Below are 21440 nucleotides of genomic sequence, written 5' to 3' on the forward strand. Positions count from 1 at the left end.
AAAAAGAGTATGCTGCTTTCTTGTAATATGATTACAATCTGTAAAACAACCAAGCAACAAACAAACAGCTAGATTAATGATACGCTGTCGTGGTTATAATTTGAAAAGAAACTAAATGCCAGGTGGTGGAGAAAAAGTACAAATGTGCATATTCTTGAGGTACTTCTGATTATCACCACTAGGTGTCATATTATGAACAACATCCGTCCATAAAGTTTCATGTTCTGTATAAAACTAAAATATAATAAATATTTTTCAATATTTTCCTTTATGATGTATGTGGGTTTCAGTGAGCCTGCTTGTTTTTCTTTCCAGTAACAGTATAGTACATTCTATATATGTTTACAGTATACTATTTCCTCTGAACTGTTAAAACAAATTAAATATCAATAAATATCTAATACATTTCTAGTATTTTTTTTTCTTTCTCACGTCTCTATTGACAACAGTCACCAAAAAAACTTCATTTCCCATGAAGCCTCGAGAAAAAAGATTTCCGGGTCTGTGCCGGAACTGCTTTTTTTTTTTCCTTAAAGCAATCGCTTAATATCACTTGGGCAACCGACGAGTTGGGCGGGAACCACAGTTTATTATCTCACATAGTCCGCCTCTCTGGGCGAGTTTCGGGATACTCCAGCGTAAAAGTGAAAGCTTACTGGCCGTTGGCGTGTCAGTTTGTGGTTGCTAGCATCTTCGTGTTCCTTGAAAATTGGCGGTCGAGAAAGTAGAGAAATGTCTTCAGCACAGACAGTAGGTGGCTCGAATAATGGTCTTTGGTTCTACTTTATAAATGTAAACTCCTTCCGGATTTATGTGTGCAGTTAACACAACTTTGCTGCAGCGTTAGACCCTCAACTGCCGCCTTTTTTCAGTCAGTTTATCATCATCTAATGCTTTAATTTGGTACGTACAATGGCAACAGCGGTGAGTCGTCGTTTAGTCTTAATTTTTTCGCCCAGACATGAAAATTAAATTAGGAAGTGTGAAAGGGGCGTGTCACTTGCACGCCTAAGTCATGATGAGACGTGGGACCACAGGCTGCATGTAGGGACACATACAATTACTGCCAGAAGTTTACATCCACTCATCGTGGGCATGAACGTCATAATTTTGGGTTTTTAATGATTTCTTTGAACTGTTCTTTTTTTTTTTTTTTTCCAGGGTGGTGACTTTAAAAACAAAAACTAGGTGCACAAGCTTGAAAATAATTTAGATTTTCTACGGGCTCAAGTATAAATATACATTCACTGTATTTTGATACTGAAGGATCTTCAGCGTCTGTTAAATTGATAAACCAAGGCCTATTAACTTTACACTGGTTATCAAGATCAACTAAAAATGCTAGTTTCTCAGCATAAAAATGGACAGCGATCCAATGATTGACCAGAAGAAAGGGGAGCTTGATAATGATCTAAGAAGAACTGCAGATTTACACAAGTTAAGAAGGCCTCTTGAACTCATTTCTAAACAACAAATTTTGCTGCAAGCAGTACTGGTTCAAAGTAGATGGAATAGTAAAGGAGGAGGGCTACCTTTACCTCAAATCAACAGTTAGATGGTTTAAACTTGGACACAGTTGCATGATCTTAAGCAGACACCAAAGACTGTTTGGAATGGATAAAGCAGGCTAACATTAATCTTATCGAATAGCCTCCCCAAAGCCCCAACTTCAACCCTATTGAAAATTTGTGGACTATGCTTAAAACCATGTCCATGCCAGGAAACCGACTGTTTCAAATGAATTCTACCAATTTTGTCAAAACGCATGGTCAGATACCCAGCCAGAATTCTAACACAAACTTATTGAGTAATCAAAAGTGTCTGGTTGAGGTGCAACATACCAAGAGACATTTAACCAAATATTGGTGGGGGTTTATGTATATATTTGACCTTGTGTGGATTAGAGAAAATCCCAAATAAATTCCAACTTTGTTCACCCAATCCTTGGTTTTTAAAGTCAGTAAAGATGTATGTTGTACAATGATTACATCCTGAAAGCAGAACAGTTCAAATACATAGCAAAAAGCTCAAAATTACATTCATGTCCATGATGAGTGGATATAAACTTCTCACCAGAACTGCAGTTGGCTGGTCCCGGATTAGTTGTAATACATCAGAGGAATGTGTGTCTTCGCTTTCTAAGATTCATGTATTTGAACCATCATATGTTTTCAGATAAACACCTGGTGTATTATTATATATATAAACTAAAAAGACAGTTTATTGTTAAGTTACTGGTTATGTCTTGTTACGGTCATGTCATTACTAAAAGATTGAATATAGAAAATAACTAATGAGAAGCCAAAAGTTGGTTCTGTCGCCCAATTGTTGATGTCGTGTTTATTCAGGTTTTTCTTATGTTTGTCCAGTTTCCAGACCAACACAAGCGAGTGTCTGCAAAGTCCAACCCTGGATTTCTGGAGCGTTTAAGTGAAACTACAGGAGGAGCAGTTGTTGGTGTGGGACTGTTTTTCCTCTCGATTTATGTTCTCTTCACCAATGAGGTAGGAAACATTTCCTTCTAAGTAGCTCAGATCATCATGGTCACGATGATTTAACAGTAGACTAAAGACAGCACTTTGTACCTGTGATGGTTTCTTTGTGCAGGGACGGACTCTGCAAACAGCAAAGTCCCTGGATGAAGGTCTCTCCCAGGTTGTATCACTGGGGCCGTATATCAGCTTCGACACACAAAACAACGGCCGTTTAGTTCACCTGTCTGCGAAGCTGCATACTGCAGAGGTGAGCTCGCCTGTATTTTGAACAGTGGTCTGCCCTAGCGTATATGTGTCGGTGTCCCTGATTTGTATATTTTTTTTATTATGTTTTAGCTTTTTTTATTTTTTTTTATTTATTGAGTTCAGTTTCTGTTAGTTTACAGAGCAGTTCAAAGGTTCTGTATTAGTTTCAGTCTTTTAATTATTAAGATATGGAGGATATTTGTCTGGAGCCTTTAACCTGACTGTCACAGATTTGCATGACAGAATTTCAGGTGGAGATGCACTTCAAAACTTGTGCCTTCTGTATAGTTTTAGAGTCCCCTACCCCTAAAATTAGGGTTTCTGCAGGCCTCCGAAACTGTGCTCAGATATCGAACATCCAGATATTTTAAGAACTTCCATCATTCTACATTTGCTTGAGCTACACACTTATCACTTCCTGATAAGAAGTGTTTTTGTTTTTTTTATCTTTTCATTTAATGAATTAAAATCAGTGCAGGGATTACACGAACAAAACTCTTTGTTGACTCACGGTAATGTCATCCAGAGTCTAGCTCAACATGTGTATTCATGCCCCATCAGGCACTCTGTGATAACAGAATTTTACCAAACTGACAAGTAGACTTGAGATGATTATTCATGTTTTTATCTCTTCTCGTTTGGATTATTGTAACGGTCTTTTTACGTGTCTTAACAAATCAGCTCTGGATCGCCTTCAGTCTGTACAGAATGCAGCGGCAAGACTTTTAACTGGTACAAACAAGAGGTCACACATTACTCCAGTTTTGGCTTCACTTCATTGGTTGCCTGTAAATTTTAGGGTTCATTTTAAAATTTTAGTTGTAACTTTTAGAGCTCTGCATGGTGAAGCTCCCCAGTATATCTCTGACCTGCTGAAACCTCATGCTTCATCCCGAGCACTTAGGTCTTCAGGTCAGAGGCTACTGGTGGTCCCACGTACTAGATTTAAAACACGTGGGGATCGGGCTTTTCAGGCACTGGCACCTAGGCTGTGGAACTCTCTGCCGTTGTCTTTACGCTGTCTAGACTCTACTGACTCCTTTAAAAAGCAGCTGAAGACATTTTTATACAAACGGGCTTTTAATTAATTTTAACTTGTATGTCTGATCTTATTGTAAAGCACTTTGTGATTTTTATCTGTGAAATGTGCTATATAAATAAATTTTACTTACTTACTTACTTACTTACTTACTAAAAATAAAGGACAACTCTGGAAGATGTTTTATTTTTTATTTTAGTTGGCTTTAGTTTTTTTCCAAGTCTAGTTTTCATTGTCATTTCAGTTAACTATATGTTCCCTACAGCTCATTTTAAACATTTGTTTAAATATGTGATAGAAATCGAATAACCTTTGTATTTACATTTGGTAAAAGAACATCCATCCATTGATCCATTGCAGAGAACTGAGCAATGTTGGGGGAATCGGGTCGGAACATACTCCTTTCAGTTTAGGTGAGGAATCAGCTCGGGCGGACGACCGCTTGCTTGCTCTGAACTCTGTGACCGATTACGTATGTTTTTCTCGCATGGATGCAATTGGACATCACGCAGACTTTGTTCCATGGGGCTGGCAGGTTAAAGAGTTTCTGCTCTGGCTGTTTGCCTTCTCACGTGCATCTCTGTCAGGTGATGTCTAAAAAGTTCAGGGCTGCCTTAGTTAGTTTGTTTAGATAAACAGGCGGTGGTGCCTGTTATCTGGCTGTGTTTACCCTCATATCTTTGCAGAGGAGGACAAAAGAAGGTAATGTTGAGAGAGACTCAGACAGTGAGAAATAGTGTTGTATTTATCTATGTTAAATTAATACCTCAGGAGTTGTACAACATGTAAATATTTTTGCTAGTATTTGATTCCATTTTTAATTTATTTTTTGTGAACATAAATGTGCCACCAGTTGGCTTCCTTGTTTTGATTCTGCTAATGTTTTATTGTTTAATCTGTATACTGAAGCTTCATATAGTTTCACTTGAATTCTTTTGTTTGTGTTTATAGTAATGCATTATTGTACTGATTACATTGTCAGACTTTGACATTGTCGTGTTTAATAATCCAGCATTAAGAATTTTGCATGCACCAATCAGCTGATCATAATTATTAGTAGAGGTGGAAGTGTTGTTGTCTTCAGGTAAGTGTTTTCATCTGGTTTGTTGCTGTTAAATTTTGATGTGTCTGTGCAGCCCCTGTATGACCCCAACTACAAAGTGGTGGTGCATGCAGTGAAGCTGAAGCGGCAGGTGGAGATGTATCAGTGGGTGGAGTACCATGAGAGCAGGTAAGGCTTGTCAGCACTCAGGGTGGGACTGGGTGTGGACATGTTGGCTAGAATGCAGCTGACTGTACGTTTTAATTCAGGGATTACCAGGAGAACGGTGAAACCAAAACAGAAACTACATACACCTACAGTGAGTTTATTTTTTGCAGTCTGTAATCTTTGGTAACAGCACAGCCTGTGTATAGAGGTTATATTTTATAATTCCTTTTTTGTAGACACTGAGTGGAAGGCAGAGTTGGTGAACAGTCGTAATTTTGATAAGGAGATTGGTCACCAGAACCCGAGGTACTAAAACATATTTGATATGGTCTTCTTGTGTTTGTGTGGGCATCCAGTCCATGCTCACTTCAGTCTTTGTGTTTCAGTGCCATGGCTGTTGAGAATGTGATGGTGGTGTCTCCTGAAGTCCGAACTGGGCCATTCATTCTGTCTAAAGGTTTGTGTCTAAGCAAACACACAGCCACTACACATATGCTGTGTTTCATGTGTTTGGATTTTAGTACTCAGTTAATTTCCTGGTTATCATCAGGCCTGGTGGAGCAGATAAATAACTTCCAGACACTGAGTTTGAGGGATTTTCCTGTCTTTAACTTGGACCCTTTTCTCTCTATTCATGATGACTACTTCTATCACACTCCAAATCCACGCAGGCCAGAGGTGAGCATCTAGTTGTGAGTGCCTCACAAATAATCTCAGTGTTGCACTCTGTTATATGTTATGCGTTCCACACTTGTTGACTTTGAATTTGTTTGAATTCATGAGGTGGGTGATGTGCGGGTGAGGTTCTCCTTCGCTGGACTGAGCAGTGACAACTCACGCCACGGCCCTGCTCAGACGGTACAAGCTACAAATGTCTGATTAACACATTCTCTGCCTACATTTGCACTGGGTCTTGACTGTAGTCTGTTTATAGGAGACTGATGTACCTTCAGGATCTGAAAAGTGAATTCAGTGCCTTAAACCTGCATTCTTTCTGAAGGCCACCAGGGGGAGACTCCTGGTTAAAAACAAAGTCTGATTGTGTAGAAGTTTATGGAAAAGTGACATTTCACTGTTACCTAGTAAACATTTTCCTAATAAGTTTATGGTCTCAGTTGCTAGCATCAAATCTTCAGTAGAACGTAATAGTCATGAGCATGCAATATTCTCAGTAAACTCTAACCCTTATTCCTGAGGTTGACTTCACTACAGCTATGTCCATCTTTTATGTACTGTCTTTGGTCACAACCTACATGATGTTCTTATGTTGCTATTTATAACATTCAATAATAAAATATTTTATCATTAACTTTCATAAAAATCAATTTAAGTAGTGTTTTAAATGATTATTAACACAAATAGAATTTGGATAGTCAAATATATGATCAAGTATTTCAAACATTTACTGTTTATGAGTAGTTATTAGAATATTTTGGTGGAGGTATGGAAACTTAATATTGTTTTTAAGTTTTATCCATAACAGAATGGCATGGGATATTTTCTTGATTGTTTTGATCTAAAAATGTACCCATGTACTAATATAAAACTGCACATGAAATACAAAATTGTATACTGTAAACATATAGAATGTACTATACTGTTAAATGAGTAAATTTACACAGCACCAAATAATCATGGTAAAACTTTTTCACAGCTGTTTTTTTTGAAAGTTTAGTAGATCAACATGAGGACAGTTCTGGTCTCCTTTGGCATGCTGCTTACATTTATGTGATTATTAAAAAAAAGTTGTTTTGTTGAGGAAAAAGATGTATGTTCTTCAGCCAAATGTGCCGTTTATTATATTCCAACCAAAAGCCCCAAACAAACAAATGTTCAGTTTACCATGAAATATGAGCAGGAACAAATATTGTCAAGAGAGTTGCTTATTTGTGTATTTATATTAGATTAAAACTAAGTCTCTAACTCTGCTTCACATGCTGTTTTTCAGGTCAGTATTGTTGCCATGCAGAGAGGGGAGCAGCTGCTGCCATTTAAAACCAGATCAGGAGACACTCTGGAGATCCTTTATCTGGAGGAGCTCTCTGCGGAGGTCAGCGTGGGCTTCATTTCCATTTGTTGGTTTAAATTCTCTTTCTGTGTGTCTATCTGGGTAAAGCGTATTTCTGTGTTATCTGTAGGAGGTGTTTGCGAGGGAGCACCAGTTTAACAGCATGAAGACTTGGGGACTCCGGGCTGCAGGCTGGGCCCTCATGTTCCTTGGTATCCAGCTGAGCATGCAAATCATCTACACGCTGGGTAAATTAACTCTGCTGCTGTACAGTTGTGAGTTTCCTTCCTTGCTTCTATTATTCATACTTCCTGTCTGTTGTGTTCCTGCAGTGGACTGGGTTCCTGTCCTTAGAGAGCTCGTGTCCATTGGACTGAAGATCTTCGCCTTGTGCGTCTCCTGCTCGCTGTCTCTTATCGTTATTGGGTTCGGCTGGCTTTATTACCGACCGTTGGTGGCAGTAGCTCTAGGAGCGCTGGCTGTTCTTCCGATATTTCTCGCCCGCTCAGGACTTCCCGCCAAGAAGAACGCATGACTATTGAACTGATGATTATAGATTTTCTGATGGTGAGCTGCAGATGTTTTGTGTTGCCAGTTTTTTCCCCCAGTTTGTTACAGCCTGCACAAAGGGTTGTTGTTGATTTAAACAAACATTGAGTGTATGGGTTTGTTTTTTGGTTAAATAAATTTAATCCAGCATGCATCAGTTTCACTGGCAATATATATCCTTCCATTATATGTTTGGGTTTTTTTTTTTTTTAGCTTGAATGTTTTTCACCCAGTTAAAAATAAATGCAGTCGAATCCAACAGTCCTGGACAAAACTAAGTGCTCAACACTCTTCAGAACTTTGCATTATTAAGGTTGGATTTAATACACTGATAAGTGAAACTGCAGTAGTTTTAGCTATGTGCATCCAATGAATTGTTTAACTGTATATTTGTTACATACCTCTGTTTTCACTGTTTATAAAGCTCAGTAGGTTTAATAATAATTATTTGTAATCAAAAATTCAGTTCTTACATGTAAAACTGAAAAGACACCAAAGAAGTGGGGTTCTCAATTGTGTTTGCTTTAAATGTTGAGTAAAAGTTTGAAACTACTTTTGGCTCATGTTTTCATTCAGGAAAAAGATCACCTTCAACTATAGATGATTACTGATGTTCTTAGAACAAAAAGTGAAGGTAGAGGCAGTTTGACCCCCAGAAAGCCTGGGCAGGTTTATTTTTCACATTCACTGTCCTGATCAGTAAACATCTCGGCTGTCAGTTTTTTAACAACTATTAATGGGATTCATTGACATGCTTGTGTGCACTCAGCTCACAGGGGAACGGCCAAAGAGTGGCCCGTATTAATCCAAAATGTTCACCATAAACTGAGGAGCCTAAAGCATAGACTGGCCTTTGATTTTCCTCACCACTGCATAAAGTTGAATTCTGTTCCTAGGCAGGGCTTTAATTCATTAGTTCAGTTTAATTCAGTGTTCAATCAAGTGATGCAAGTTATCCAGATTCTTACAAAGTAATTTATTACACAAAACACTAAGTTTCCATTTGCATTTTAGCAAAAAGATTTTCCAGTCTCGCATTGTGCATGTGATCATAATGCAGATTTGTTTATGAAGAACACAAACAAATTTTGACTTTGTGTGCACGAGTTTGTCAATAATTAAAGGACTACGGGTCACAGTGAGCAGGTACTTCAACCCTAGTTGGCTGTGGAAACATTCCTCTGATCAGCTCGCAGGGCTTAAGCACTTAACTGCAGTTGGCAGGCTGACACCACGGTTCCCCCGCTGACCTTTTTGATTACATAGAACGTGTGGATAAAGGAGGTTTGATTATTATGGCAAATTTACTTATGTTTAAGTACAAAAAAAGTATTTTCCATAACTTCAAAGTTGAATACTGACAGAACCTGACTAGTTTTGCTTAAGACCAAAAAGAAATAAAGAAATAAAAGAAAAGTAAAAGCATTACACCTTTAGTAAAAACTGGGGAGAACAGTCTTTTGGGTGGGTTTGTTGGGGGTAGGTTTGACCTAATTCTCCTTCTTTCCCCCTCCAGGAAGCAGTCCTCATGCCTCCTTTTACAGTAGGACGCATTTATTACTCTTCTTTCCCCGCCTGGCCTGTAGTGCAGCCCTGGTAGCCATCTCGAATACTTCCCTCACACCATCCTTTGTTTTTGCAGAGCACTCCATGTATCCAAAGGCACCAATCCTGTTAGCCATGTCCCGCCCATCCTCAGGTTTAACGGGTTCCTAAAATAAATATAAAGGTCAAGAAGCAATGCTAGGAAAAAAATCTTTCACTGACAAAGTTTGTTTGTTTTCTTGCTCAGGGCGTTAAGTTTTACCTGCTTCATTTTGGCAAGTTCCCTCCGAGTGTGCTCATCATTACGCAGATCCTTTTTGTTTCCCACTAGTATAATGGGAACATTAGGGCAGAAGTGTTTCACTTCAGGGGTCCACTTCTCAGGGATGTTCTCTGAATAAGGAGACAAATATAGCAGCATTCAAAGCAGAGACACACGGCTGTTGATTATTTTCCTAATAGATTACTGTTGCTCTGTAACCCAGCAGGAAAACACTAATGATCACAGACTCCTATAGGCTAAGAGGATGCCATTTAACATGTTTTGCTGTGCAAACAATGCAAAGATAAATAAAATGCTGACATTTGGCAGCAAGCAGAAATTAAACAATTATTTGTCTTAACTTAAAATCACTGCTAGTGACTTTTCTTTTAACTTGTAAAAGTTGCAGCTCTGGGCTGTATGCGAGATAAGGTGGTGTGGACTTGAATCAAGAAGAGCAGATACTTTAGATGGAGAAACTTGAGAACAAGGTGTGCTGTAATGGTACAGATCACATGATAAATGTGCGTCCACTGGGATGTACAGAGGAGAGCAAACTGAGACTCATGGTGGGAGACAGTCATAACATGACTCCGTGTCCAACAGCTGTTTTCTATGTTTCTGATTCTTAATATTAGATTATTCAAGCTATGACCAAATCTCAAGAATTTCCATCGGGTCTGTTTACAGTGAACTCTTTTTACTCATTACCAATGGCACTGCAAGTGCTCAAGCCATTATTTTCAATAAATATACACATATATTAAAAAAAAAAAAAAAATAGTGGCTCCATAGTGTTATGGTTTACACATTCATCAGGAAGGGCATCTGGTGAATCTGCCAAATCAAACATGGGGGGCAACCTACTGTGGTGACACCATGTGAATGAGGGAGCAGCTAAAAGCCAGTATCCTCTAGTACACTTAGTCTTATTCCTGGCAAGATTGCTGTGACATTATTGTCAATACTCCTTCTTACCCTGGTACTGGTTCAAAACGCAGGCGCTACTGTTAAATATATATAGTAATAATATAGCGCGTAACTCCTGCCTCTTCTGTATTACCATCTTATTTTTTCTAATACAGTTTTTTAATGCAAACCCTTGTATTTAAACATTTAGATTTAACAGAGAAGCTGATCAGGTAAAACAAACAAATGGAAAGTAAAAAACATTTTACTCTGAATTTTCAGGCCAATATTTGAATCCTGAATTTGTCTTTTATGTACTACACAAGGCAAAGACCTTAAATAGAGTAGGGGTAACTAGGTGGTGGAAGTAACTAGAAGGTGTTCAAAAATCACCTTTAACCACCAATGAAAACACAAAGAACTGGCCCACATAAGAGTTTCAGATTTCAAAACAATCTCCAGAGGTTTTAACTCAAGGAGAGCCTTCTCTGCACCCATTCACTCAGTAAAGCAGTGGGCAGCTATCAATCCAGCGCCCAGGCAGCAGTGTGCAGGGATGGTACCTTACTCAGGTAGCCGTTCGGTGGATTTGAACCCCCGACTTTCTGATCATGGGGCGAACACTCTAACTACTGAGCTAGCCCCTCCCTTTTTTAATAGTCTTTTTTCCCCCTCCCACAAAGCCTTTGGTGGTTTAGTCATGATAATTTAAAATTAAAAATGAGCTGCAACATTGCTGAGTCTCCTCTGTTTTTACTTACCAAGACTGTCAGGGCTGTCAATGGAGAAACACATGAGAATGACATCAGTGTCTGGATAGGAGAGCGGGCGCAGTCTGTCATAGTCCTCTTGACCTGCTGTATCCCAGAGTGCTAACTCGACCTGCCAAAAGTGTTTAGAAGCTGAAATATCTTCGAGCAGTGCACAGTCGGTAGCAGGTGGGCAGGTCAGACAATTAATTTTGCCAATAAGCAGAACTCAATCTCCTCAATAATTCAAACTCGTGCAGGTTAGACTAGATCTAACATGTAGGTCTCCTGTGAAAATTAACTGCCCACCCTGGTCTATAGGTTTAGCATTACATGAGTGCAGCCACTAGAGTCCTCCAGTTACAAAACACTGATTCTGGGAAGAAATAAATACTGCTTACCTGTTTGCTGTCGACTTCAATGTCAGCAACATAGTTCTCAAACACTGTGGGCACGTAGACTTCTGGAAACTGGTCCTTACTGAACACAATGAGCAAACAGGTCTTCCCACAGGCTCCATCTCCCACTATGACCAGCTTTTTCCTGATTGCTGCCATAGCTTCAGGAAAAAATATAGAAGATTGATTAAAACACGTGAACGTCATCTATATCAGAGTGGGTAATTTTATTTTATTACACTGAAGCATTGTCCAACTTTCTAACACTATGCCTGTGATAAACGATGAACTGCCAGCAACCTTCAGCTGTGCTGGCAAAGTCCAAACAAAATAACACCGGGGCTAACTGTGCAACTTTCTGCGACAATATCACCACTATCACGGCTTTTCATGGTCCCCTGATCAGCCATACTGTACATACTGTCAAGGGCCCATCGCGACATAGTTGGCTTACAAATTAAGAGTCATACAGTGAAGCCCTCTACTGTGATGTTACGTTTCCGCTCCGGTGTTTCTGACCCTCCCCGGCATCAAGCTCGAACAAAAAAATACACATACATATCCCGTCAAACATTTATTCCACCACTAAAACACTGGCCGTATTAACATGCAAATGTATGTCAGCGAAATATAACTAGGACCCCCGCAGTGGTGTTTGACCCAGATTTAGTCTAGGAGGATGTTGTGTTTACTGAAGCTAGCTAATCATCGAGCGTTAGCTTAGCCGGATGTGTGTGTCCTGTAAGCTCAATTTGAATGTTTACAATATAACTCGGGGGTGCTACAGTAAATGCGTACAACACGTGTGATATAATGTACTCAGGTCGTGTTTGTTGTTTATTTCAAGCTGCTGAGCCGGAATCATTGCTTCTCCTTTCAGTAACAAACCGGTACCGGTTTAGCCTGCTAGGCTAGATAGCTAGACTTAGCTTAGCATAACGGAAGTCTATATGACTTTATCGGTCCGTTAGCTCACTAGCTAGGCTAGGCGAAATATTGGTGAAGACACAGATTTATAGTCAGAACAATAGTATAATTACCCACAATAAGTGTTAGAAAATATAACAGCTACAGGATTCTTGAAAATATTTCCAACTCACCAAGTTATTAGTTAAAAATCTACTCAAATGAAGCCCAAGTAGTGCTTTGTTAGCTTCCGCCGCTGCTTCTTTACTGTGCGCCGCTATGAAGGATTAACAGGAGGGAAGTGAGGGGGTGGGGACCGCACAACAATGTACTACAGTACAACACCACACTTCTCAATAATAATAATAATAACAATAACAACAACAACAACAATAATAATAATAATAATAATATCACTGTTTTAATCAATACTTGTATACAGCAACATACACTATTCTTAAAATCAAAAATTCTAAAATTCACAGATCTGGTTCATTTTCTCACTGCACAAATTATATATAAAGCAATAAATAACCTGCTTCCTGACAATATTCTAAAAATGTTTTCTAAAAGGGAACGGGGATACAATTTGAGGGGGGAATTAAATTTAAAACATCCTCGTATCCGTACAACATTAAAAAGTTTTTGCATCTCTGTGTGTGGAGTGAAGCTGTGGAACAGACTAAGTAAAGATATGAAGCAATGTCCAAGCATGGCGCAGTTTAAAAAGCGGTTTAAGGATATGGTTTTTACAGGGTACAGGGAAAGGTAGAGATTTGATAGGGTGTTCTTGTCTAATATTTTCATGTGTGTGCGGGTGCACGGGTATGTTGGTATGGGTATATATATATTTTTGTAGGTTGTGTATCCTTGAGGTGAAAATGTGTATATGTGCGTATGTGTATATACGTATGTATGGATAGACAGAAACACATATGTATATATATAAAAAAAAAATTACACATGACATATAATGTAATTGCAAGGAGGTATTTTTGTAGTCTATTGATACTATATAGTGGAAAAGGGGTGGGATTAAATAAGCTTATGCTTCTTCCTGCTCCTTTTTGAACATGAACTTTATTTGGAGTTGTGGTTGCTCGTTTTCCTTTTGTTTTGCTTTGTTCATTTGTCTCTTTTAATTCTATTTTGTTGTACTTTTTCAACATGTTCAAAATAAAGATGAAAAAAACAAACAAAAAAAAAACAAACAAAAAACATATTTTTCTTTTAGTTCAGAGCTTTTTTATATGTTAGATTAAACACATATGTTATATATAAGGAGGGACAAAGTACCATATAATTATTGTTTTTTTTTTCCGTATTTTACTTTCTGTTATTGAAATTTGCGTTTCCTGTATTAAACTTGAATAGAGAGCATCATTATAAAAATTTCAAGCAGGAACTGACACTCACACCTGCAATTATATCTTCAAACTGCAACATCAACATTGTTAATAACATTTTATTACAAAGATCTGCCCGAGTTGTCATTATCATCATCATCGACTCTTTACAATTTTCTTCCAGGTGATACAATTTCTAATATAACTTTGGTCCAATATTTGAAGTTTGGGGAGGATGTGTCTTTTCATGCACTAAGAATTCTTCTTGCAACTGTGATTGCCATTACTTTTATCACCGCTAAATTGTATTTCGATGCTGTGGGTGGGACTGATCAGCCTACCAATATACATAATTTTGGTAATAAGGGTATTATCAAATTTATCCATATCTGAGCTTCTGAGCTCTATACCTGCTTATATTTCCAAGTAGCATGTGCTAATGTTTGCATGTCTAGATTGCATGTCCAACATAGGTCATTGTACGTTACACTCATACTATGAAGTTTAGAGGGAGTGAAATAAAAACTGTGTATTAGTTTATATTGCATGGATTTTCCTCTCTACCTTTTTTGTGTATTTATGGATGAGCAATATCAGAAAGGAGTACAGCAGTGGGTCAGCTGAGATTGAACATTTTGGAAAAAAGTTAGAGGTAAAGCTGAGATACTCTGGACAGGTGCAAAGGGGGGATAGTGAATATATTGTACTCCATAACATAATGAATATGTAAATGCAAGGTAGGAAGAACAGAGAGAATGATCACACACACACACACTGTAAAAATTAAAGGACAGACAAGAGAAACACCCTTTAACCTGGTTCTGAGTGTTGATGTTTCATAGTTTGTCCACCCGAGGCAACTTCCTGTTGGAAACACCTGTTTTGAAGTCTGCAAACAACGACAACAAAGTGATCCGAGCAGTGGGGCAAAGAGTAAAGGTGGGGTTACACTTTCCATGTCCATTAGCCACTAGGGTCAGCGTGACGTAAATTTCCTCATCAGACTGTGAATACGAGAGTCAGTGTGGTTGTCTGTGTACCTGCCTGTTTTTTGTTTATATTACAGCCCATCAACTATGCATGCACCCAAGGTCATGGACTTTAAGTGGACTTCAGAGAAGTATAATAAATAATGGCTAGTTGGCTGTCGGGTTTCCAGCTGTCTGTGTTCATCTCTGCAATGGAGAATAATCAAGGCCTAAATGAGTAAATAATAACTACATGTAAGTGTTGTGGAAATCTGTTTGTCTGAAATGAAAACAATCCCAGCTGATATTTCAGAATATCGTAATTTTAAAATGATCAAATATCGGTATCCTTATCAGTCTTAAATTTTTTTTTTACCTTTGTTGGATTTAGAGTAAAAATCAATTGCTGGCTTTCAGTTTTGTTTCTAGAGTATTACCTGGATTTAGTCTGCTAACTGATTTTTGATAGGTAACGCTGCAACATTTTTAAATAATCCTAAACTATTTTAGGCGTACGCACCATGAAAGTCAATGCATCGACTAAATGTCCTTTTCAATAGGCCACAGGCACGCCTGACAGCGTGAAACTGAAGCAGGAAAAAGGGTGACGTGCCAAAATGTTTTCTGTGATCACTTCTAATAAATCTGCTTCACAGCTTTGAGATCCAGAGATAAAGTTCAGCCCATCAGTGCTTTCATGTCAGTGGATATGAAGTCTCATTTTTCCATGACAGCACTGTGTTCATGCTGTTATACACTTTTGTAAAGACTACAAAAAACATGAGCATCTTATAAAGTCTGATTTAAGAGAGTACAGTATAGTAGAAGTCTGATCTTTATTCAATGACAGTAATCTTATTGCATATAGAAATTACAAAAAAATTACTGTAAAATCAAATTATAGCAACTTTATTGTAAATGCAATTACATCATTTACAGAAAGGTTTTTTTTACTGTAAAAAGTTTTTACTGTCACTTTTTACAGTAACTTTACTGACATCCAGCTGCCAGTAAGAATTTGCTCTAGACTGACTTATCTGTTTCATGAGTATTAATGGTCTGATCCTTTAAGTTCATTTACTTTAGTCACTACTTAAATAGAATTTTAAATTGTAATGAAGTATTTCTACACTGAGCTGCTGCAACATTTACTTCAACCTGAGCTCTCCTCCTGTATCAGCAATTTTGCAGTAAATCCCAATGAAGGAGCCTCATTCTGATAAATATCAATGTGATCTCGATAGAGATTTTATTCTGCTTATCCCGATCATTTAACTGTGGCCTGAGAAATGATTTAAGCCTTTCGGCGGCAGGTCGGAGCTGAAAGGCACACAAACAGAGCGTGAGCTGGCAGTGCAGCAGTGTATTAATAACCGCAGCACTTACTCTAATCCTGATAAGAGGCTTTTTCTGCGCTGCTCAGTTCCAACTCGTGGAAACGAGCTCAGATGCGCTTCCATGAAAACAGTAATACCTCACATTTATCTGTGTGCTCAAGTGACCAGTAATTCAGAAGAGGGGAGGGAGGGAAAGACACACACACACACACACAACAGCTGGAAAAACAAACATTTCCGAGATTTAATTCTCAGAAATGGTATTTATAATCCTCTTCTACAAGCTACAAACAGGCCCTCTTTGTTGGCTTTTGCATTTGTTGAAGAGCATTTGATTTGTTTATGTTTCCTTTCTGGAAATGAAAGATATCAGATTTCTGTCAGGATTGTGAATACTAAAGAAGTCCACATCACATTATATGCAAACACTGAATTGACAGCAGAACTCTGGGTACACACTCTGCATGGTTCCTTTATTTGTCTCACATGTTGTTTTGTCTTGTTTTGCAGTTTACACATCTGTTTGTGTTTATTTTGGAGTTTTAATCTCTTTCACTGGGCTCCGGCATGGAGAAAAACTGTTTAAGTTACGAAACCCCAAATTATTACTGTCATCTCTGCTAGAGCAACAAAGCACAGAGTAGATGTTTTCTTCACTGATTTATTATTTATAAGCGGAGGCTGCCTTATTGAAGAACACTCAAAACAGCTGGTTTAGGAGCTGCTTTCTTCTCACTGGGCCACATTATCAAAAAAAGAAGGAAAGAAAACAACTCACATATTGGCATTGCACATTTCACAGTAGCTGGGGTCGGCATGTAAAAATAATTGAATATTTATTGAAGAATACCAGCAGCAGTGCAGTAAGAATAAGCTCATTCATGAGCAGTGAGGTCAAGAGTGGTTTATTATACATAAATATATCAAAGAGTCCCCGATTCACAGTATCCGCTCAACGACGCGACCATATTCCAGTCTGACTGTCCTGTCGCTGAGGGGCAGGTATTATATAGAGAAAGGATAGTCCTGCAAGTAGAAGAGCAGAGGCTTTGGGAGGGGCAGCTGGTTGGGGCAGTTAGTGTGCCTGTTGATGGTGAGGCGTGTCAGGTGCTGCAAAGAAGGGAAAACCTCCAGTTTGTGAAGCGGGTGCTTCAGCTTCAGGGGTACTCCTCTGTCTTTAGCTGCGGGCTGGGAAGGGTCAGGTTCCATTTGGGGGTGAATGTCACTAGATGTCTGGTCCTGTGCTGCGTGGCCTGAGCTGGTGTAGTGCTGTATAAGGCTGAGAACATCTGGGAAGGACTGCAGCTGAGGCAGGCCAGGGGAGACAGAGTCCAGCCAGAAACAGCCCTTGCTGTACTCTATACGCACGCTGGTAGGTCCACAGCGAGTCTTCACTGACAGAGCCAGCATGTACTGTGGATGGCTGCTGTCCCGCACCAGGAATGTGCCTTCAGACTTTGTGAGGAGAGCTTCCCGAGCTTTACTTGCTGAGATGGGACCCCAGTACCAACCTGTGGAAAAAGACAGTTCAGTTATTAGTGTTTTTGTTTTTGTTTTTTTAATAGCCACATGGACACTGACACTAGAAGTGTTTAAATGTGGCTGGCGTACCAGAAGTCTGCAGATACTGGAAGGTGGTGGTGATGCAGCGGAGGTCATCTGCTGGGTCCCAGGATGAAGGGGCAGGATCCGAGCAGGATGACTTTCTTTGTTCCTCATGATGGAAAATGGTCACCGCCTGTACAACCATTGCTGACTGACAGCACACCTGTGGAGACGACGATGACCATGTAGGAAAGTTAACTAAGAGATCATCTGAACTATCCATCCATCCATTCGCTTCCGCTTATCCTTTTCAGGGTCGCGGGGGGCACTGGAGCCTATCCCAGCTGTCATAGGGCGAAAGGCGGGGTACACCCTGGACAGGTCGCCAGTCTGTCGCAGGGCCAACACACAGGGACAGACAACCATTCACACTCACATTCACTCGCACATTCACACCTAGTGGCAATTTGAATTATCCAATTAACCTATCCCCCATCTGAACTATATTCCCTTAATTAATGCGAATTGAGTTGCTTATGTCAAATTTGTCTGTCCCAAATCTCCCCGTAGTGTTAGCTGGTTGGAGATCTGTCGACACTCCACCACCCTACTGATGGAAGCATTATAATCATGAAAGTGACCATTCCCATCAGGACAACGGGAAAAGTGATCAGTCAGAAAACCTTTGTGCTTATTTACAGTGAAGCCTGCCGCTAAGGTTACAAACAGGGTCCCCTCACCACAGGGTTAAAGAGCACCTTTAAAAAGACACCCATCTATATTTACACACACACGCACAACTCAAGTAAATGTGCCAATTCAGTTAAGCTGAATCCAGCTTTATTTATAATGCGCCAGTTCATAATAACTCGTCTCTTCACCTTATTTTGTACCTTACTTTGAATCATGCATACTGCAATAAAATACCCATAATTACCCAAATCATATTAGAAATGTTCTTACCTCAAATCAGGAAAAACCATAAGGATTGAAACCAGTGTAAAAACAGCCCTGCAGTGAATATTTATAATATTATTTATAAAATAATAATAAACGGTCCTCCAAAGTTTTCGGTTCAGTCCTTCAAAATGATTCAAATATATATAAGCGTGCTGAGCGCTGGATGTGCGACTGAAGCGCTCCCCTCACTGAGTGAGGCGCAGAGGAGACAGCAGCTCTGTTCAGCCGGACAGAGGTTCCCGGAATCTGTTTCCAAGAAAGGTTTTGTGTTTCAGCGCCCGCAGGGACGCAAGAGCCGCCCGCTGCTGGCAACCTCTGTGTCGGGCTCCGTCAATAAGCACAACTTCCGCCAAACCTTTCAAAATAAGATGTAAAAGACCCTCTCAACTCTTAACTAAACGGGATGAATTGCATTGGAACCGCAACGAGCTGGGCGCTGTTAAATGGCCTCATTGTTTGCTGTCACGTTTGCAGGATTTAGTTTTCGTTTTGATTCTTTTTTTAATGTTATAATTAGTTAGTTTTAATCTTTTAACACTGCAGGTGCAATTAAAAAAAAAAAGCTAAGAAATAACAGCCATAGAAGTTTGCTTCCGCCACTGACGTTTTCTTTTCTTTATTTAGAAAAACACATATTTGTTTGTATATCTGTCTTTTGTGCCCGTAAGTCAAAATGGACTTAGAATTTCTAAATTTCAAGTTACATAAGGGTTAGGGTTGGTCTGAGACTTCTAACTCAAAATGCTGAGAAGATAACACCACATGTACCATGATAATAATAACTATAAATAAAGTTGTAGATTTTAAATGGAAAATTGATAAATTTGATTATACCCTATAATATTATAAATAATATTTTTTTGTAAATAATAAAAATGTTGAGAAATAAACAAAGTCTGTGGAAGTTATCCTATAATACATAGTAACAAAATTATTTTAAAGGTAGCCTTTATTACAACAGATCACTGGTCAGTGTTGGGTTTAAAATACAAAATATGAGTAACTGTATTCCATTACAGTTACCGTTTAAAAATGTGGTATTTAGAATACAGTTACTTTGTTGAAATAAATGGATTACACAGCGGTATTTTCCTGTTTTATATTGTCGCGGGTCAGGACTGTTTGGGTTTTGTTTGACAGCTATGTTCTGCGGCAACGTTATGGTTGCCATGGTTACAGGGTGCCGCTCTCTCTGCGACTGTGTGTTTCCTGGGTGAGAGAGCCCCTTGTTGTTGTTGTTGTTGTTGTGCTAAGCTAATAGGCAGAGTGTTACAGGCATAGCCCTAAAGAATGTAGCCTCATGGACAGTGTAGTCCGTGCAGCAAGGAGAATGGACGGCCATACCCGTGATGTGTCTGTGAGCGCGAGGAGGGAGAAAAAGGAGAGTGGAAAAGTAACAGTTGTCATTCAGCAGAAACGGGAGCTGGAAGCATGTAAATATAATAATAACCACTGCAGCCAAGAAGAGTGCCTGATGAGCCCAGTTCTAAGTATGCTATTAAGACTCGACTGTACACTGTGTTCGTGTTTTCCTCCGAAACAATAAGTTCCGTTGGAGCAGCCTTTCAACGCCTCTCTCTGTCTCTCGCAAGCAAAGTTGACCCAGATAACAAAGTAAAGCTATTTTTCATCTATGAACCAAACACGGAACCCGAAGTATTAGCCAGAGGTCCCTTTACTATGGTTAGGAGCCGCGGACCTCCAGTAATAGTAATAAATCACACAGCAATAGTACATTCATGTAGTTGTAAAAAGCATGATAATATATTAAGTAATCCAAAGTATTCAGAATACGTTACTCTCATTCAGTAACGTAACGGAATACGTTACAAAATACATTTTGGGGCATGTATTCTGTAATCTGTAGTGGAATACATTTTAAAAGTAACCTTTCCAACACCCTACACTGGCTGCATTAAAGCGTGTATTGACAAAGTCAACCTCTTATTTTGAAAGCTTCCGGTTATGTTCAGCTTACCATGCTGCTGTTGATAAGTGCTGCTGTTGATAAGTGCTGCCGTCATGCGCGAAGGAAATATTGTTTATTTACAATTATTCTGCGCAAGACTGTGATATTACGCAATACCAACTTTAAGTGTGCAGACTGTAGTTATTATTTTATTGTATGACACTCGGTGAAGATTATGTCCAAACATTGCAGCATGTTAATATTTAATTCTTCAGCTCTTTATTTCTGTACTAAATGTGTTATGTTATCATGAAGAAAATTAGGTGTGGCGCCTTCCCTCTTGCAAATGAGCTAATGTGCTTAAAATTAGTATGTCTTCAAACAGGTTCATCCTAATGTACCCCACAGTTTCCATGTGCAGAGATAATGACCTCATGAAAGCTGCTATTCAGCTCTGAACCAGTTTTCCAAGAAAACAAGCTCAAATCAACTCAGTTTCCTATGAGATACAAAAGCAGCAGAACGCACAGCTGAAGGCTTCCGAGTAGAGCGCATTCCCGGAAAACACCAACACGCACGCACACACCCACACACACATGCTGCACACATACACATACAACCAGCTGACCTCTGCTGCTGAACTGTGACCCCTGCTGCTGCTTTCCTGCATGACTTTTATCACCAACACATGTGCACAATTAGAGGGAAAGAAATGAGGACACACACACTAGAAAATACAGAAAACATTTTATTGTAACCATTGTAAAAGAACAGCCCTCATTTGATCCTAGTCAGAGCTCAATCAGGTCACTGATGAAGGCAACTGTAAATAATGTGGATGAGTTTGTGTCTGCTAAAGTGTGGTCTGTGGGCACAGCACATGCCAGGGTAGTGTACTGTAAAGGATACTCCACCCTGAAGCAAAGAAATTCATGTAACTTCCCCCACAGATCTTGATGAGCTGAACTAATTATTAGTCAGGCGATCAAAAAAGGTGGAAAGAAAAAGGCAGGAGAAGAGTGGAGAGTAAAAGAAAATTTTAACTCTTAACACCCCCCC

General features: G+C 39.2%; 3 protein-coding genes across 4 annotated transcripts; 1 reads left to right on the forward strand and 2 right to left on the reverse strand.

The window, feature by feature from the left end:
• Window positions 1-514: 514 nt before the first annotated feature.
• LOC102294715 (transmembrane protein 43) lies at window positions 515-8099 on the forward strand. 2 transcript variants are annotated; one of them, XM_005941508.2, is made up of 12 exons: window positions 515-750; window positions 2370-2504; window positions 2608-2742; window positions 4917-5011; window positions 5092-5141; window positions 5227-5296; window positions 5377-5447; window positions 5541-5668; window positions 5774-5848; window positions 6939-7040; window positions 7129-7246; window positions 7331-8099. In XM_005941508.2, the coding sequence occupies exons 1-12, from the start codon at window positions 733-735 to the stop codon at window positions 7531-7533; spliced, it is 1200 nt and encodes a 399-aa protein (XP_005941570.1). In that variant the 5' UTR covers window positions 515-732; the 3' UTR covers window positions 7534-8099. The 2 variants fall into 2 exon arrangements, with proteins under 2 accessions (XP_005941570.1, XP_005941571.1); XM_005941509.3 differs by lacking the exon at window positions 515-750 and adding an exon at window positions 760-924.
• A 405-nt stretch (window positions 8100-8504) lies between these two features.
• Window positions 8505-12622, reverse strand: LOC102295219 (rho-related GTP-binding protein RhoA-B). The gene is made up of 5 exons (XM_005941510.3): window positions 12511-12622; window positions 11414-11571; window positions 11025-11145; window positions 9355-9485; window positions 8505-9259 (listed from the first exon to the last, which is right to left on the reverse strand). Exons 2-5 carry the CDS (start codon window positions 11567-11569, stop codon window positions 9086-9088), a joined length of 582 nt encoding a protein of 193 aa, XP_005941572.1. The 5' UTR covers window positions 11570-11571; window positions 12511-12622; the 3' UTR covers window positions 8505-9085.
• A 2904-nt stretch (window positions 12623-15526) lies between these two features.
• On the reverse strand, window positions 15527-18770 carry LOC102295529 (cytokine-inducible SH2-containing protein). The gene is made up of 3 exons (XM_005941511.2): window positions 18476-18770; window positions 17579-17735; window positions 15527-17478 (listed from the first exon to the last, which is right to left on the reverse strand). Exons 2-3 carry the CDS (start codon window positions 17715-17717, stop codon window positions 16973-16975), a joined length of 645 nt encoding a protein of 214 aa, XP_005941573.1. The 5' UTR covers window positions 17718-17735; window positions 18476-18770; the 3' UTR covers window positions 15527-16972.
• Between the last annotated feature and the right edge of the window lie 2670 nt (window positions 18771-21440).

This window comes from Haplochromis burtoni, unplaced genomic scaffold (genome assembly GCF_018398535.1).
Source record: "Haplochromis burtoni strain Fernald_Lab_line unplaced genomic scaffold, NCSU_Asbu1 Contig_300, whole genome shotgun sequence".
NCBI lineage: Eukaryota > Metazoa > Chordata > Actinopteri > Cichliformes > Cichlidae > Haplochromis > Haplochromis burtoni.

What these genes read in the sequence shown, in the direction of transcription:
- LOC102295529 (XM_005941511.2), bottom strand. Translation starts at nt 17,717, where the DNA reads ATGGTTGTACAGGCGGTGACCATTTTCCATCATGAGGAACAAAGAAAG. An exon ending in CCAGTATCTGCAGACTTCTG is followed by an intron (nt 17,479 to 17,578) that starts GTACGCCAGCCA and finishes CTTTTTCCACAG; the next exon opens with GTTGGTACTGGGGTCCCATC.
- LOC102295219 (XM_005941510.3), bottom strand. Translation starts at nt 11,569, where the DNA reads ATGGCAGCAATCAGGAAAAAGCTGGTCATAGTGGGAGATGGAGCCTGT. An exon ending in TGACAGCCCTGACAGTCTTG is followed by an intron (nt 9,486 to 11,024) that starts GTAAGTAAAAAC and finishes CTCCTTATTCAG; the next exon opens with AGAACATCCCTGAGAAGTGG. An exon ending in AACTTGCCAAAATGAAGCAG is followed by an intron (nt 9,260 to 9,354) that starts GTAAAACTTAAC and finishes TATTTATTTTAG; the next exon opens with GAACCCGTTAAACCTGAGGA.
- LOC102294715 (XM_005941508.2), top strand. An exon ending in CAAATCCACGCAGGCCAGAG is followed by an intron (nt 5,669 to 5,773) that starts GTGAGCATCTAG and finishes TGAATTCATGAG; the next exon opens with GTGGGTGATGTGCGGGTGAG. An exon ending in GCAAATCATCTACACGCTGG is followed by an intron (nt 7,247 to 7,330) that starts GTAAATTAACTC and finishes GTGTTCCTGCAG; the next exon opens with TGGACTGGGTTCCTGTCCTT.